Raw genomic sequence first — 15,850 nt, 5'->3', positions numbered from 1 at the left:
GTGATCCATCCGGTTCCGCGGTCGGAACAAGGACAAGGGTTCTACTCAAACCTGTTTGTGGTTCCCAAAAAAGAGGGAACCTTCAGACCAATCTTAGATTTAAAGATTCTAAACAAATTCCTAAGAGTTCCATCGTTCAAAATGGAAACTATTCGGACAATCTTGCCCATGATCCAAAAGGGTCAGTACATGACCACAGTGGATTTAAAAGATGCTTACCTTCACATACCGATCCACAAAGATCATCACCGGTATCTACGGTTTGCCTTCCTAGACAGGCACTACCAGTTTGTAGCTCTTCCATTCGGATTGGCTACGGCCCCAAGAATCTTCACAAAGATTCTAGGTGCCCTCCTGGCGGTACTAAGACCGCGAGGGATTTCGGTAGCTCCGTATCTAGACGACATTCTAATACAGGCTTCAAGCTTTCAAACTGCCAAGTCTCATACAGAGTTAGTTCTGGCATTTCTAAGGTCGCATGGATGGAAAGTGAACGAAAAGAAGAGTTCTCTTTTTCCTCTCACAAGAGTTCCATTCTTGGGGACTCTTATAGATTCTGTAGAAATGAAGATTTACCTGACAGAGGACAGGTTAACAAAACTTCAAGATGCATGCCGTGTCCTTCATTCCATTCAACACCCGTCAGTAGCTCAATGCATGGAGGTGATCGGCTTAATGGTAGCGGCAATGGACATAGTACCTTTTGCACGCCTACACCTCAGACCGCTGCAATTATGCATGCTAAGTCAGTGGAATGGGGACTACTCAGATTTGTCCCCTACTCTGAATCTGAATCAAGAGACCAGAAATTCTCTTCTATGGTGGCTTCATCGGCCACACCTGTCCAGAGGGATGCCATTCAGCAGGCCAGACTGGACAATTGTAACAACAGACGCCAGCCTACTAGGTTGGGGCGCTGTCTGGAATTCTCTGAAGGCTCAGGGATTATGGAATCAGGAGGAGAGTCTCCTTCCAATAAACATTCTGGAATTGAGAGCAGTTCTCAATGCCCTTCTGGCTTGGCCCCAATTAACAACTCGGGGGTTCATCAGGTTTCAGTCGGACAATATTACGACTGTAGCTTACATCAACCATCAGGGAGGGACAAAAAGCTCCCTAGCAATGATGGAAGTATCAAAGATAATTCGATGGGCAGAGTCTCACTCTTGCCACCTGTCAGCAATCCACATCCCGGGAGTGGAGAACTGGGAGGCGGATTTCTTGAGTCGCCAGACTTTTCATCCGGGGGAGTGGGAACTTCATCCGGAGGTCTTTGCCCAAATACTTCGACGTTGGGGCAAACCAGAGATAGATCTCATGGCGTCTCGCCAGAACGCCAAACTTCCTCACTACGGGTCCAGATCCAGGGATCCGGGAGCGGTTCTGATAGATGCTTTGACAGCACCTTGGAACTTCAGGATGGCTTATGTGTTTCCACCCTTCCCGCTGCTTCCTCGATTGATTGCCAAAATCAAACAAGAGAGAGCATCAGTGATTCTAATAGCACCTGCATGGCCACGCAGGACTTGGTATGCAGATCTAGTGGACATGTCATCCTGTCCGCCTTGGTCTCTACCTCTAAGACAGGACCTTCTGATACAGGGTCCGTTCAAACATCAAAATCTAACTTCTCTGAAACTGACTGCTTGGAAATTGAACGCTTGATTTTATCAAAACGTGGGTTTTCTGAGTCGGTTATTGATACCCTGATACAGGCCAGGAAGCCTGTTACCAGAAAGATTTACCATAAAATATGGCGTAAATACCTATACTGGTGTGAATCCAAACGTTACTCCTGGAGTAAGGTTAGGATCTCTAGGATCTTGTCCTTTCTACAAGAGGGCTTAGAAAAGGGTTTATCGGCTAGTTCATTAAAGGGACAGATTTCAGCTCTGTCCATCTTGTTACACAGGCGTCTGTCAGAAAATCCAGACGTCCAGGCCTTTTGTCAGGCTTTAGCTAGGATCAAGCCTGTGTTTAAAGCTGTTGCTCCACCATGGAGTTTAAACTTAGTTCTTAACGTTTTACAGGGTGTTCCGTTTGAACCCCTTCATTCCATTGATATAAAATTGTTATCTTGGAAAGTTCTGTTTTTAATGGCTATTTCCTCTGCTCGAAGAGTCTCTGAGTTATCAGCATTACATTGTGATTCTCCTTATCTGATTTTTCACTCAGACAAGGTAGTTCTGCGTACTAAACCTGGGTTCTTACCTAAGGTAGTTACTAACAGGAATATCAATCAAGAGATTGTTGTTCCATCCTTGTGTCCAAATCCTTCTTCAAAGAAGGAACGTCTTCTACACAATCTGGATGTAGTTCGTGCTCTCAAGTTCTACTTGCAGGCAACTAAAGAGTTTCGTCAAACTTCTTCCCTGTTTGTCGTTTATTCTGGACAGAGGAGAGGTCAAAAAGCTTCTGCTACCTCTCTCTCTTTTTGGCTTCGTAACATAATACGTTTAGCCTATGAGACTGCTGGACAGCAGCCTCCTGAAAGAATTACAGCTCATTCCACTAGAGCTGTGGCTTCCACTTGGGCCTTTAAGAATGAGGCCTCTGTTGAACAGATTTGCAAGGCTGCAACTTGGTCTTCGCTTCATACTTTTTCCAAATTTTACAAATTTGACACTTTTGCTTCTTCGGAGGCTATTTTTGGGAGAAAGGTTCTTCAGGCAGTGGTTCCTTCTGTATAAAGAGCCTGCCTATCCCTCCCGTCATCCGTGTACTTTTGCTTTGGTATTGGTATCCCAGAAGTAATGATGACCCGTGGACTGATCACACATAACAGAAGAAAACATAATTTATGCTTACCTGATAAATTCCTTTCTTCTGTTGTGTGATCAGTCCACGGCCCGCCCTGTTTTTAAGGCAGGTAAATATCTTTTAAATTATACTCCAGTCACCACTTCACCCTTGGTTACTCCTTTCTCGTTGATTCTTGGTCGAATGACTGGGACTGACGTAGAGGGGAGGAGCTATATCAGCTCTGCTGGGTGAATCCTCTTGCATTTCCTGTTGGGGAGGAGTTATATCCCAGAAGTAATGATGACCCGTGGACTGATCACACAACAGAAGAAAGGAATTTATCAGGTAAGCATAAATTATGTTTTTTTCCAATTCCTAAAAGGTTTACAGAAATTATTAATAAGGAGTGGGATAGACCCGGTGTGCCGTTTTCCCCCCCTCCTATTTTTAGAAAAATGTTTCCAATAGACGCCACCGCACGGGACTTATGGCAAACGATTCCTAAGGTGGATGGAGCAGTTTCTACTTTAGCAAAGCGTACCACTATCCCTGTCGAGGACAGTTGTGCTTTTTCAGATCCAATGGATAAAAAATTAGAAGGTTACCTTAAGAAAATGTTTATTCAACAAGGTTTTATCCTGCAGCCCCTTGCATGCATTGCGCCTGTCACTGCTGCTGCGGCGTTCTGGTTTGAGTCTCTGGAAGAGGCCTTTCAGACAGCTACTCCATTGACTGAAATACTTGACAAGCTTAGAACACTTAAGCTAGCTAATTCTTTTGTTTCTGATGCCATTGTTCATTTGACTAAACTAACGGCTAAGAATTCTGGATTCGCCATCAAGGAGCGTTGGTTAGCTGACGTGACTTCAAAGTCTAAATTACTTAACATTCCCTTCAAGGGGCAGACCCTATTCGGGCCTGGTTTGAAGGAAATTATTGCTGACATTACTGGAGGTAAGGGTCATACCCTTCCTCAGGACAGGGCCAGATCAAGGGCCAAACAGTCTAATTTTCGTGCCTTTCGAAATTTCAAGGCAGGTGCAGCATCAACTTCCTCTGCTACAAAACAAGAGGGAACTTTTGCTCAATCCAAGCCGGGCTGGAAACCTAACCAGTCCTGGAACAAAGGCAAGCAGGCCAGAAAGCCTGCTGCTGCCTCTAAGACAGCATGAAGGAATGGCCCCCTATCCGGTAACGGATCTAGTAGGGGGCAGACTTTCTCTCTTCGCCCAGGTGTGGGCAAGAGATGTTCATTGGAGATCATATCTCAGGGATATCTTCTGGACTTCAAAGCTTCCCCTCCTCAAGGGAGATTTCACCTTTCGAGATTATTTGTAAACCAGATAAAGAAAAAGGCATTCTTACGCTGTGTGCAAGACCTCTTAGTTATGGGAGTGATCTGTCCAGTTCCACAGACGGAACAGGGACAGGGCTTTTATTCAAATCCTTTTTGTGGTTCCCAAAAAAGAGGGAACCTTCAGACCCATTTTGGATCTAAAGATCTTAAACAAATTCCTCAGAGTTCCATCGTTCAAAATGGAAACTATTAGGACCATCCTACCTATGATCCAGGAGGGTCAGTACATGACCACAGTGGATTTGAAGGATGCTTACCTTCAAATACTGATTCACAAAGATCATCATCGGTTCCTAAGGTTTGCCTTTCTGGACAGGCATTACTAATTTGTGGCTCTTCCCTTTGGGTTAGCTACAGCTTCTAGAATCTTTACAAAGGTTCTGGGATCGCTTCTGGCGGTCCTAAGACCGCGAGGTATATCAGTGGCCCCTTATCTGGACGACATCCTGATACAGGCGTCAAGCTTTCAGATTGCCAAGTCACATACAGACATAGTTCTGGCATTTCTCAAGTCACATGGGTGGAAGGTGAACGAGGAAAAGAGTTCTCTATCCCCACTCACAAGAGTCTCCTTCCTAGGGACTCTGATAGATTCTGTAGAAATGAAGATTTACCTGACAGAATCCAGGTTATCAAAGCTTCTAAAATCTTGCCGTGTTCTTCATTCTATTCCGAGCCCTTTGTTGGCTCAGTGTATGGAAGTAATCGGCTTGATGGTAGCGGCGATGGACATAGTGCCATTTGCGCGCCTACACCTCAAACCGCTGCAACTATGCATGCTCAGTCAGTGGAATGGGGATTACACAGATTTGTCCCCTCTGCTAAATCTGGATCAAGAGACCAGAGATTCTCTTCCCTGGTGGCTTTCTCGGGTCCATCTGTCCAAAGGTATGACCTTTCGCAGGCCAGATTGGACAATTTTAACAACAGATGCCAACCTTCTAGGTTGGGGTGCAGTCTGGAATTCCCTGAAGGCTCAGGGATCGTGGACTCAGGAGGAGAAACTCCTCCCAATAAATATTCTGGAGTTAAGAGCAATATTCAATTCTCTTCTAGCTTGGCTTCAGTTAGCAACCCTGAGGTTCATCAGATTTCAGTCGGACAACATCACGACTGTGGCTTACATCAACCATCAAGGGGGAACCAGGAGTTCCCTAGCGATGTTAGAAGTCTCCAAGATAATTCGCTGGGCAGAGACTCACTCTTGCCACCTATCAGCAATCCATATCCCAGGTGTAGAGAACTGGGAGGCGGATTTTCTAAGTCCTCAGACTTTTCATCCGGGGGAGTGGGAACTCCATCCGGAGGTGTTTGCTCAATTGGTTCATCGTTGGGGCAAACCAGAACTGGATCTCATGGCGTCTCGCCAGAATGCCAAGCTTCCTTGTTACGGATCCAGGTCCAGGGACCCAGAAGCGGCACTGATAGATGCTCTAGCAGCGCCCTGGTCTTTCAACCTGGCTTATGTGTTTCCACTGTTTCCTCTGCTCCCTCTACTGATTGCCAAAATCAAACAGGAGAGAGCATCAGTGATATTGATAGCGCCTGCGTGGCCACGCAGGACCTGGTATGCAGACCTAGTGGACATGTCATCCTTTCCACCAAGGACCCTGCCTCTGAGACAAGACCTTCTACTACAAGGTCCTTTCAATCATGCGAATCTAATTTCACTGAGACTGACTGCATGGAGATTGAACGCTTGATTTTATCAAAGCGTGGCTTCTCCGAGTCAGTCATTGATACCCTTATACAGGCACGAAAGCCTGTCACCAGGAAAATCTATCATAAGATATGGCGTAAATATCTTTATTGGTGTGAATCCAAGAATTACTCATGGAATAAGGTTAGGATTCCTAGGATATTGTCCTTTCTCCAAGAGGGTTTGGAAAAAGGATTATCAGCTAGTTCTTTAAAGGGACAGATTTCTGCTCTGTCTATTCTTTTGCACAAGCGTCTGGCAGAAGTTCTAGACGTTCAAGCTTTTTGTCAGGCTTTGGTTAGAATTAAGCCTGTGTTTAAACCTGTTGTTCCCCCATGGAGCTTAAACTTGGTTCTTAAAGTTCTTCAAGGGGTTCCGTTTGAACCCCTTCATTCCATTGATATTAAACTTTTATCTTGGAAAGTTCTGTTTTTGATGGCTATTTCCTCGGCTCGGAGAGAGTCTCTGAGTTATCTGCCTTACAATGTGATTCTCTTTATCTGATTTTTCCATTCAGATAAAGTAGTTCTGCGTACAAAACCTGGGTTTTTACCTAAGGTAGTTTCTAACAAGAATATCAATCAAGAGATTGTTGTTCCATCATTGTGTCCTAATCCTTCTTCAAAGAAGGAACGTCTTTTACATAATCTGGACGTGGTCCGTGCTTTGAAGTTTTACTTACAAGCTACTAAAGATTTTCGCCAAACATCTACACTGTTTGTTGTTTACTCTGGACAGAGGAGAGGTCAAAAAGCTTCGACAACCTCTCTTTCTTTTTGGCTTCGGAGCGTAATACGCTTAGCCTATGAGACTGCTGGACAGCAGTCCCCTGAAAGAATCACAGCTCATTCTACTAGAGCTGTGGCTTCCACCTGGGCCTTTAAGAATAAGGCTTCTGTTGAACAGATTTGCAAGGCGGCGACTTGTTCTTCGTTTCATACCTTTTCAAAATTTTACAAATTTGATACTTTTGCTTCTTCGGAGGCTATTTTTGGGAGAATGGTTCTACAGGCAGTGGTTCCTTCCATTTAAGCCTGACTTGTCCCTCCCTTCATCCTTGTACTTTAGCTTTGGTATTGGTATCCCACAAGTAATGGATGATCTGTGGACTGGATACGCCTTACAAGAGAAAACATAATTTATGCTTACCTGATAAATTTATTTCTCTTGTGGTGTATCCAGTCCACGGCCCGCCCTGTCTTTTTAAGGCAGGTCTAAATTTTAATTTAAACTACAGTCACCACTGCACCCTATGGTTTCTCCTTTCTCGGCTTGTTTCGGTCGAATGACTGGATATGGCAGTTAGGGGAGGAGCTATATAGCAGCTCTGCTGTGGGTGATCCTCTTGCAACTTCCTGTTGGGAAGGAGAATATCCCACAAGTAATGGATGATCCGTGGACTGGATACACCACAAGAGAAATAAATTTATCAGGTAAGCATAAATTATGTTTTTTAGTTATATTAAGAAGTATATAGAAATTTGTTATAAGTATATGCTGAAATAAAGTTCCTTTTCTTATATATGGCAAATGTAAATTCACTTTTTTATTAGTTATAAGTAAATCCAATTTATTTAGGGATCTTTTTCTGCTTTTACCAGATTATCACAGTTCATATTTTTTATTTTGCATTCATATTTGACAAACATTATGCATAATTTTCTTTTGGGCACAATGCTGTAGTCACTTTTTTTCCTCAGTTTTACTTAATGAGAGCATTTTAAAATATATTTTAAAAAAAATTGCATTTACCAATACTTTAAAAATGTAATTTTTCTTGTCAAGCTATTGGATGAATGTTCCTCTCTACCAATAGGCCAAGAGAAGTTGTTGTTATTATCTAGTGGGCATTCGCAGAAATTTCACAACTGATACTACTGTATTAAGAAAAACAAGACATGAAGCGCAATACAGAGAGAAAGATCTAAGTGCAGAGTATACTTAAAAACATTTGTTTATTGCACATCAAATAGTAACATTCACAAACGAAACCTCAAACAGTGTGAGGTATGTAACAGGCGGGTTGTACAAATGACCACCCACTGGCTCCCACTGGGTGGTGAACCCTTGCCAGCTTTTTTGGAAACGCTACCTGGAGGACGAACTCACTACTAAGGGACTTGGTAACTCCAGTATATCCCCTCAGTCCAATTAGGAGTGCGGTGATAGAAGTAAACGGACCATAGAGATCGGGGACACGAGGAGGCATCAAGGACCCAGTGGGTGGTCATTTGTACAACACGCCTGTTACATAACTCACATTGTTTGAGGTTTCGTTTGTGAGTGTTAGTATTTGATGTGCAATAAATAAGTGTTTTTACGTATACTCTGCACTTAGATCGTTTCTCTCTGTCTTGCGCTCCATGTCTTGTTTGTCTTAGATCTTCTACCTGATTCATGGATCTCGCACTAGTAAATGAAAAAGGGAGATGCATTCAAAGGAGGAAAACAGCTGGTATATTTGAAGCTGGGAACTGTCACTCCACTTACACGCTAAAAGGACTGTGTGTGTAGGGAAATTACGAAGTATCTCAGTGCTTCTTATACGTTGATACACACGTTTTTTTATGTTTATACGTTTTCATGTTTATATCTGCACATTTTTATTTTTATTTCATATTTGCTTTTGTTGTGCATATTTTTACTTGCAGGTATACATGTTCTTTGCCTTATATTAATAGCATACATACCACTTTAGTACTTGGTGCTCTGATGTGTTAAGGTTTGAGTATAGAAGTGATACTACTGTATTAGTTATTCATTTTTCAAGGTTAAAAAGAAAGGAAATGTAAAACGTGTGTGTGTGTATGTGTATGTGTATGTATGTGTGTGTGTGTGTATGTGTATATATATATATATATATATATATATATATATATATATATATATATATATATATATATATATATATATATATAAAAAACACACAGTGCTTTTTTTGTAAAAGAAAAGGTGCCGATACTATATTTTATTATGCATATTTTTGAGTACACTATCTATTTGTTTATTTTTATTTTTTCTTATAGGATGACAAGCTAAAGCGTTTGGTTCAAAAGCATGGATCAGAAAATTGGGCCTTGGTCTCCAGGCATTTTCCTGTAAGTGTAAACCATGTCATAGTTATAATAGATGTTTTATTGTGGAAATATATTAAGTATAGCTAGGTTTTTTTGTTTTGGGTTCATTAAACTTTCTTTCCTAAGATATGGTGAGTCCACGGCTTGAGTAATTACTGTTGGGAATATCACTCCTGGCCAGCAGGAGGAGGCATAGAGCACCACTGTTAAACTGTTAAGTATGACTCCCTTACCCACAACCCCTAGTCATTCTCTTTGCCTTCAGTGCATGGAGGAGGTGAAGTTTAGGTGTCCGAAGAAAACTTTTGATTTAATCTACAAGCAATTTTCTCCAACATAGGTGTGTCCGGTCCACGGCGTCATCCTTACTTGTGGGATATTCTCTTCCCCTACAGGAAATGGCAAAGAGCCCAGCAAAGCTGGTCACATGATCCCTCCTAGGCTCCGCCTACCCCAGTCATTCTCTTTGCCGTTGTACAGGCAACATCTCCACGGAGATGGCTTAGAGTTTTTTAGTGTTTAACTGTAGTTTTTCATTATTCAATCAAGAGTTTGTTATTTTCAAATAGTGCTGGTACGTACTATTTACTCAGAAACAGAAAAGAGATGAAGAATTCTGTTTGTATGAGGAAAATGATTTTAGCAACCGTAACTAAAATCCATGGCTGTTCCACACAGGACTGTTGAGAGCATTAACTTCAGTTGGGGGAACAGTTTGCAGTCCTTTGCTGCTTGAGGTATGACACATTCTAACAAGACGATGTAATGCTGGAAGCTGTCATTTTCCCTATGGGATCCGGTAAGCCATGTTTATTACGATTGTAAATAAGGGCTTCACAAGAGCTTATTTAGACTGTAGACATTTTTTGGGCTAAATCGATTGATATTAACACTTATTTAGCCTTGAGGAATCATTTATTCTGGGTACTTTGATATAATAATATCGGCAGGCACTGTTTTAGACACCTTATTCTTTAGGGGCTTTCCCAAAGCATAGGCAGAGTCTCATTTTCGCGCCGGTGTTGCGCACTTGTTTTTGAGAGGCATGGCATGCAGTCGCATGTGAGAGGAGCTCTGATACTTATAAAAGACTTATGAAGGCATCATTTGGTATCGTATTCCCCTTGGGTTTGGTTGGGTCTCAGCAAAGCAGATACCAGGGACTGTAAAGGGGTTAAAGCTAAAACGGCTCCGGTTCCGTTATTTTAAGGGTTAAAGCTTCCAAATTTGGTGTGCAATATTTTCAAGGCTTTAAGACACTGTGGTGAAAGTTTGGTGAATTTTGAACAATTCCTTCATGTTTTTTCGCAATTGCAGTAATAAAGTGTGTTCAGTTTAAAATTTAAAGTGACAGTAACGGTTTTATTTCAAAACGTTTTTTGTACTTTCTTATCAAGTTTATGCCTGTTTAACATGTCTGAACTACCAGATAGACTGTGTTCTGAATGTGGGGAAGCCAGAATTCCTATTCATTTAAATAAATGTGATTTATGTGATAATGACAATGATGCCCAAGATGATTCCTCAAGTGAGGGGAGTAAGCATGGTACTGCATCATTCCCTCCTTCGTCTACACGAGTCTTGCCCACTCAGGAGGCCCCTAGTACATCTAGCGCGCCAATACTCCTTACTATGCAACAATTAACGGCTGTAATGGATAATTCTGTCAAAAACATTTTAGCCAAAATGAACCCTTGTCAGCGTAAGCGTGGATGCTCTGTTTTAGTTACTGAAGAGCATGACGACGCTGATATTAATATCTCTGAAGGGCCCCTAACCCAATCTGAGGGGGCCAGGGAGGTTTTGTCTGAAGGAGAAATTACTGATTTAGGGAACATTTCTCAGCAGGCTGAATCTGATGTGATTACTTTTAAATTTAAATTGGAACATCTCCGCATTTTGCTTAAGGAGGTATTATCCACTCTGGATGATTGTGAAAATTTGGTCATCCCAGAGAAACTATGTAAAATGGACAAGTTCCTAGAGGTGCCGGGGCTCCCAGAAGCTTTTCCTATACCCAAGCGGGTGGCGGACATTGTTAATAAAGAATGGGAAAGGCCCGGTATTCCTTTCGTCCCTCCCCCCATATTTAAAAAATTGTTTCCTATGGTCGACCCCAGAAAGGACTTATGGCAGTCAGTCCCCAAGGTCGAGGGAGCGGTTTCTACTTTAAACAAACGCACCACTATTCCCATAGAGGATAGTTGTGCTTTCAAAGATCCTATGGATAAAAAATTAGAAGGTTTGCTTAAAAAGATGTTTGTTCAGCAGGGTTACCTTCTACAACCCATTTCATGCATTGTCCCTGTCACTACAGCCGCATATTTCTGGTTTGATGAACTGATTAAGGTGCTCGATAGTGACTCTCCTCCTTATGAGGAGATTATGGACAGAGTCAATGCTCTCAAATTGGCTAATTCTTTCACTCTAGACGCCTCTTTGCAATTGGCTAAGTTAGCGGCTAAGAATTCTGGGTTTGCTATTGTGGCGCGCAGAGCGCTTTGGTTGAAATCTTGGTCGGCTGATGCGTCTTCCAAGAACAAGCTACTAAACATTCCTTTCAAGGGGAAAACGCTGTTTGGTCCTGACTTGAAAGAGATTATCTCTGATATCACTGGGGGTAAGGGCCATGCCCTTCCTCAGGATCGGCCTTTCAAGGCAAAAAATAGACCTAATTTTCGTCCCTTTCGTAAAAACGGACCAGCCCAAGGTGCTACGTCCTCTAAGCAAGAAGGTAATACTTCTCAGGCCAAGCCAGCTTGGAGACCAATGCAAGGCTGGAACAAGGGAAAGCAGGCAAAGAAACCTGCCACTGCTACCAAGACAGCATGAAATATCGGCCCCCGATCCGGGACCGGATCTGGTGGGGGGCAGACTCTCTCTCTTCGCTCAGGCTTGGGCAAGAGATGTTCTGGATCCTTGGGCGCTAGAAATAGTCTCCCAGGGTTATCTTCTGGAATTCAAGGGACTTCCCCCAAGGGGAAGGTTCCACAGGTCTCAGTTGTCTTCAGACCACATAAAAAGACAGGCGTTCTTACATTGCGTAGAAGACCTGTTAAAAATGGGAGTGATTCATCCTGTTCCATTGAGAGAACAGGGGATGGGGTTCTACTCCAATCTGTTCATAGTTCCCAAAAAAGAGGGAACATTCAGACCAATCCTAGATCTCAAGATCTTAAACAAATTTCTCAAGGTCCCATCTTTCAAGATGGAAACCATTCGAACTATCCTTCCTTCCATCCAGGAAGGTCAATTCATGACCACGGTGGATTTAAAGGATGCGTATCTACATATTCCTATCCACAAGGAACATCATCGGTTCCTAAGGTTTGCATTCCTGGACAAACATTACCAGTTCGTGGCGCTTCCTTTCGGATTAGCCACTGCTCCAAGGATTTTCACAAAGGTACTAGGGTCCCTTCTAGCTGTGCTAAGACCAAGGGGCATTGCAGTAGTACCTTACCTGGACGACATTCTGATTCAAGCGTCGTCCCTCCCTCGAGCAAAAGCTCACACGGACATCGTCCTGGCCTTTCTCAGATCGCACGGCTGGAAAGTGAACGTGGAAAAGAGTTCTCTATCCCCGTCAACAAGGGTTCCCTTCTTGGGAACAATTATAGACTCCTCAGAAATGAGGATTTTTCTAACAGAGGCCAGAAAGACAAAGCTTCTGGACTCTTGTCGAATACTTCACTCCGTTCCTCGTCCTTCCGTAGCTCAGTGCATGGAAGTGATCGGGTTGATGGTAGCGGCAATGGACATAGTTCCTTTTGCGCGCATTCATCTAAGACCATTACAACTGTGCATGCTCAGTCAGTGGAATGGGGACTATACAGACTTGTCTCCAAAGATACAAGTAAATCAGAGGACCAGAGACTCACTCCGTTGGTGGCTGTCCCTGGACAACCTGTCACGAGGGATGACATTCCACAGACCAGAGTGGGTCATTGTCACGACCGACGCCAGTCTGATGGGCTGGGGCGCGGTCTGGGGATCCCTGAAAGCTCAGGGTCTTTGGTCTCGGGAAGAATCTCTTCTACCGATAAATATTCTGGAACTGAGAGCGATATTCAATGCTCTCAAGGCTTGGCCTCAGCTAGCGAGGACCAAGTTCATACGGTTTCAATCAGACAACATGACGACTGTTGCGTACATCAACCATCAGGGGGGAACAAGGAGTTCCCTAGCGATGGAAGAAGTGACCAAGATTATTCTATGGGCGGAGTCTCACTCCTGCCACCTGTCTGCTATCCACATCCCGGGAGTGGAATATTGGGAAGCGGATTTTCTGAGTCGTCAGACATTGCATCCGGGGGAGTGGGAACTCCATCCGGAAATCTTTGCCCAAGTCACTCAACTTTGGGGCATTCCAGACATGGATCTGATGGCCTCTCGTCAGAACTTCAAAGTTCCTTGCTACGGGTCCAGATCCAGGGATCCCAAGGCGGCTCTAGTGGATGCACTAGTAGCACCTTGGACCTTCAAACTAGCTTATGTGTTCCCGCCGTTTCCTCTCATCCCCAGGCTGGTAGCCAGGTTCAATCAGGAGAGGGCGTCGGTGATCTTGATAGCTCCTGCGTGGCCACGCAGGACTTGGTATGCAGATCTGGTGAATATGTCATCGGCTCCACCTTGGAAGCTACCTTTGAGACGAGACCTTCTTGTTCAGGGTCCGTTCGAACATCCGAATCTGGTTTCACTCCAGCTGACTGCTTGGAGATTGAACGCTTGATTTTATCGAAGCGAGGTTTCTCAGATTCTGTTATCGATACTCTTGTTCAGGCCAGGAAGCCTGTAACTAGAAAGATTTACCACAAAATTTGGAAAAAATATATCTGTTGGTGTGAATCTAAAGGATTCCCTTGGGACAAGGTTAAGATTCCTAGGATTCTATCCTTCCTTCAAGAAGGATTGGAAAAAGGATTATCGGCAAGTTCCCTGAAGGGACAGATTTCTGCCTTGTCGGTGTTACTTCACAAAAAACTGGCAGCTGTGCCAGATGTTCAAGCCTTTGTTCAGGCTCTGGTTAGAATCAAGCCTGTTTACAAACCTTTGACTCCTCCTTGGAGTCTCAATTTAGTTCTTTCAGTTCTTCAGGGGGTTCCGTTTGAACCCTTACATTCCGTTGATATTAAGTTATTATCTTGGAAAGTTTTGTTTTTGGTTGCAATTTCTTCTGCTAGAAGAGTTTCAGAATTATCTGCTCTGCAGTGTTCTCCTCCTTATCTGGTGTTCCATGCAGATAAGGTGGTTTTACGTACTAAACCTGGTTTTCTTCCAAAAGTTGTTTCTAACAAAAACATTAACCAGGAGATTATCGTACCTTCTCTGTGTCCGAAACCAGTTTCAAAGAAGGAACGCTTGTTGCACAATTTGGATGTTGTTCGCGCTCTAAAATTCTATTTAGATGCTACAAAGGATTTTAGACAAACATCTTCCCTGTTTGTTGTTTATTCAGGTAAGAGGAGAGGTCAAAAAGCAACTTCTACCTCTCTCTCTTTTTGGATTAAAAGCATCATCAGATTAGCTTACGAGACTGCCGGACGGCAGCCTCCCGAAAGAATCACAGCTCATTCCACTAGGGCTGTGGCTTCCACATGGGCCTTCAAGAACGAGGCTTCTGTTGATCAGATATGTAGGGCAGCGACTTGGTCTTCGCTGCACACTTTTACCAAATTTTACAAGTTTGATACTTTTGCTTCTTCTGAGGCTATTTTTGGGAGAAAGGTTTTGCAAGCCGTGGTGCCTTCCATTTAGGTGACCTGATTTGCTCCCTCCCTTCATCCGTGTCCTAAAGCTTTGGTATTGGTTCCCACAAGTAAGGATGACGCCGTGGACCGGACACACCTATGTTGGAGAAAACAGAATTTATGTTTACCTGATAAATTTCTTTCTCCAACGGTGTGTCCGGTCCACGGCCCGCCCTGGTTTTTTAATCAGGTCTGATAATTTATTTTCTTTAACTACAGTCACCACGGTACCATATGGTTTCTCCTATGCTATTATTCCTCCTTAACGTCGGTCGAATGACTGGGATAGGCGGAGCCTAGGAGGGATCATGTGACCAGCTTTGCTGGGCTCTTTGCCATTTCCTGTAGGGGAAGAGAATATCCCACAAGTAAGGATGACGCCGTGGACCGGACACACCGTTGGAGAAAGAAATTTATCAGGTAAACATAAATTCTGTTTTTGGGGTATAGCCGTATTCCATGTCATTCCTTGCAGCCGGGTAGTGGTGGCTTTAAAAGTTGTTAGGAACTTGTAAAGAGGTACTTACTGCGTTTTCCTAACAATTGCTGCCCTAGTTTAGAAAGCCATAGTTGGCTACTCTGTTCTTTCTTTTTCAAAGGTCTCTGTGAGAAACTGTGTCCTCTCATACCTTGTAACTGTCTACATGCCGGACAACGGAGCAGGTAAGTGCTTTCTCCAACATTGGTGTGTCCGGTCCACGGCGTCATCCTTACTTGTGGGATATTCTCTTCCCCAACAGGAAATGGCAAAGAGTCCCAGCAAAGCTGGTCACATGATCCCTCCTAGGCTCCGCCCACCCAGTCATTCTCTTTGCCGTTGCACAGGCAACATCTCCACGGAGATGGTTAAGAGTTTTTTGGTGTTTAAATGTAGTTTTTATTCTTCTATCAAGTGTTTGTTATTTTAAAATAGTGCTGGTATGTACTATTTACTCTGAAACAGAAAAGGATGAAGATTTCTGTTTGTAAGAGGAAGATGATTTTAGCAGACAGTAACTAAAATCGGTTGCTGTTTCCACACAGGACTGTTGAGATGAAGTAACTTCATTTGGGGGAAACAGTTAGCAGACCTTTCTGCTTAAGGTATGACTAGCCATATTTCTAACAAGACCATGTAATGCTGGAAGGCTGTCATTTCCCCTCATGGGGACCGGTAAGCCATTTTCTTAGTCAAATATAAAAGAATAAAGGGCTTAAAAAAGGGCTTAAAAACTGGTAGACATTT

General features: G+C 43.3%; 1 protein-coding gene across 1 annotated transcript in view; it reads left to right on the top strand.

Annotated features, from left to right (window-relative positions):
* Positions 1-15,850, top strand: part of MYBL1 (MYB proto-oncogene like 1) — a 397,408-nt gene that overhangs the window by 86,513 nt on the left and 295,045 nt on the right. Inside the window, exon 3 of the mRNA XM_053715092.1 lies at positions 8,825-8,896. Coding sequence (XP_053571067.1) covers positions 8,825-8,896 — 72 coding nt within the window. The remainder of the gene's footprint in view (positions 1-8,824; positions 8,897-15,850) is intronic.

This window comes from Bombina bombina, chromosome 5 (assembly GCF_027579735.1).
Source record: "Bombina bombina isolate aBomBom1 chromosome 5, aBomBom1.pri, whole genome shotgun sequence".
Taxonomy (NCBI): Eukaryota; Metazoa; Chordata; class Amphibia; order Anura; family Bombinatoridae; genus Bombina; species Bombina bombina.
This window is presented reverse-complemented; position numbering and strand designations above follow the sequence as displayed.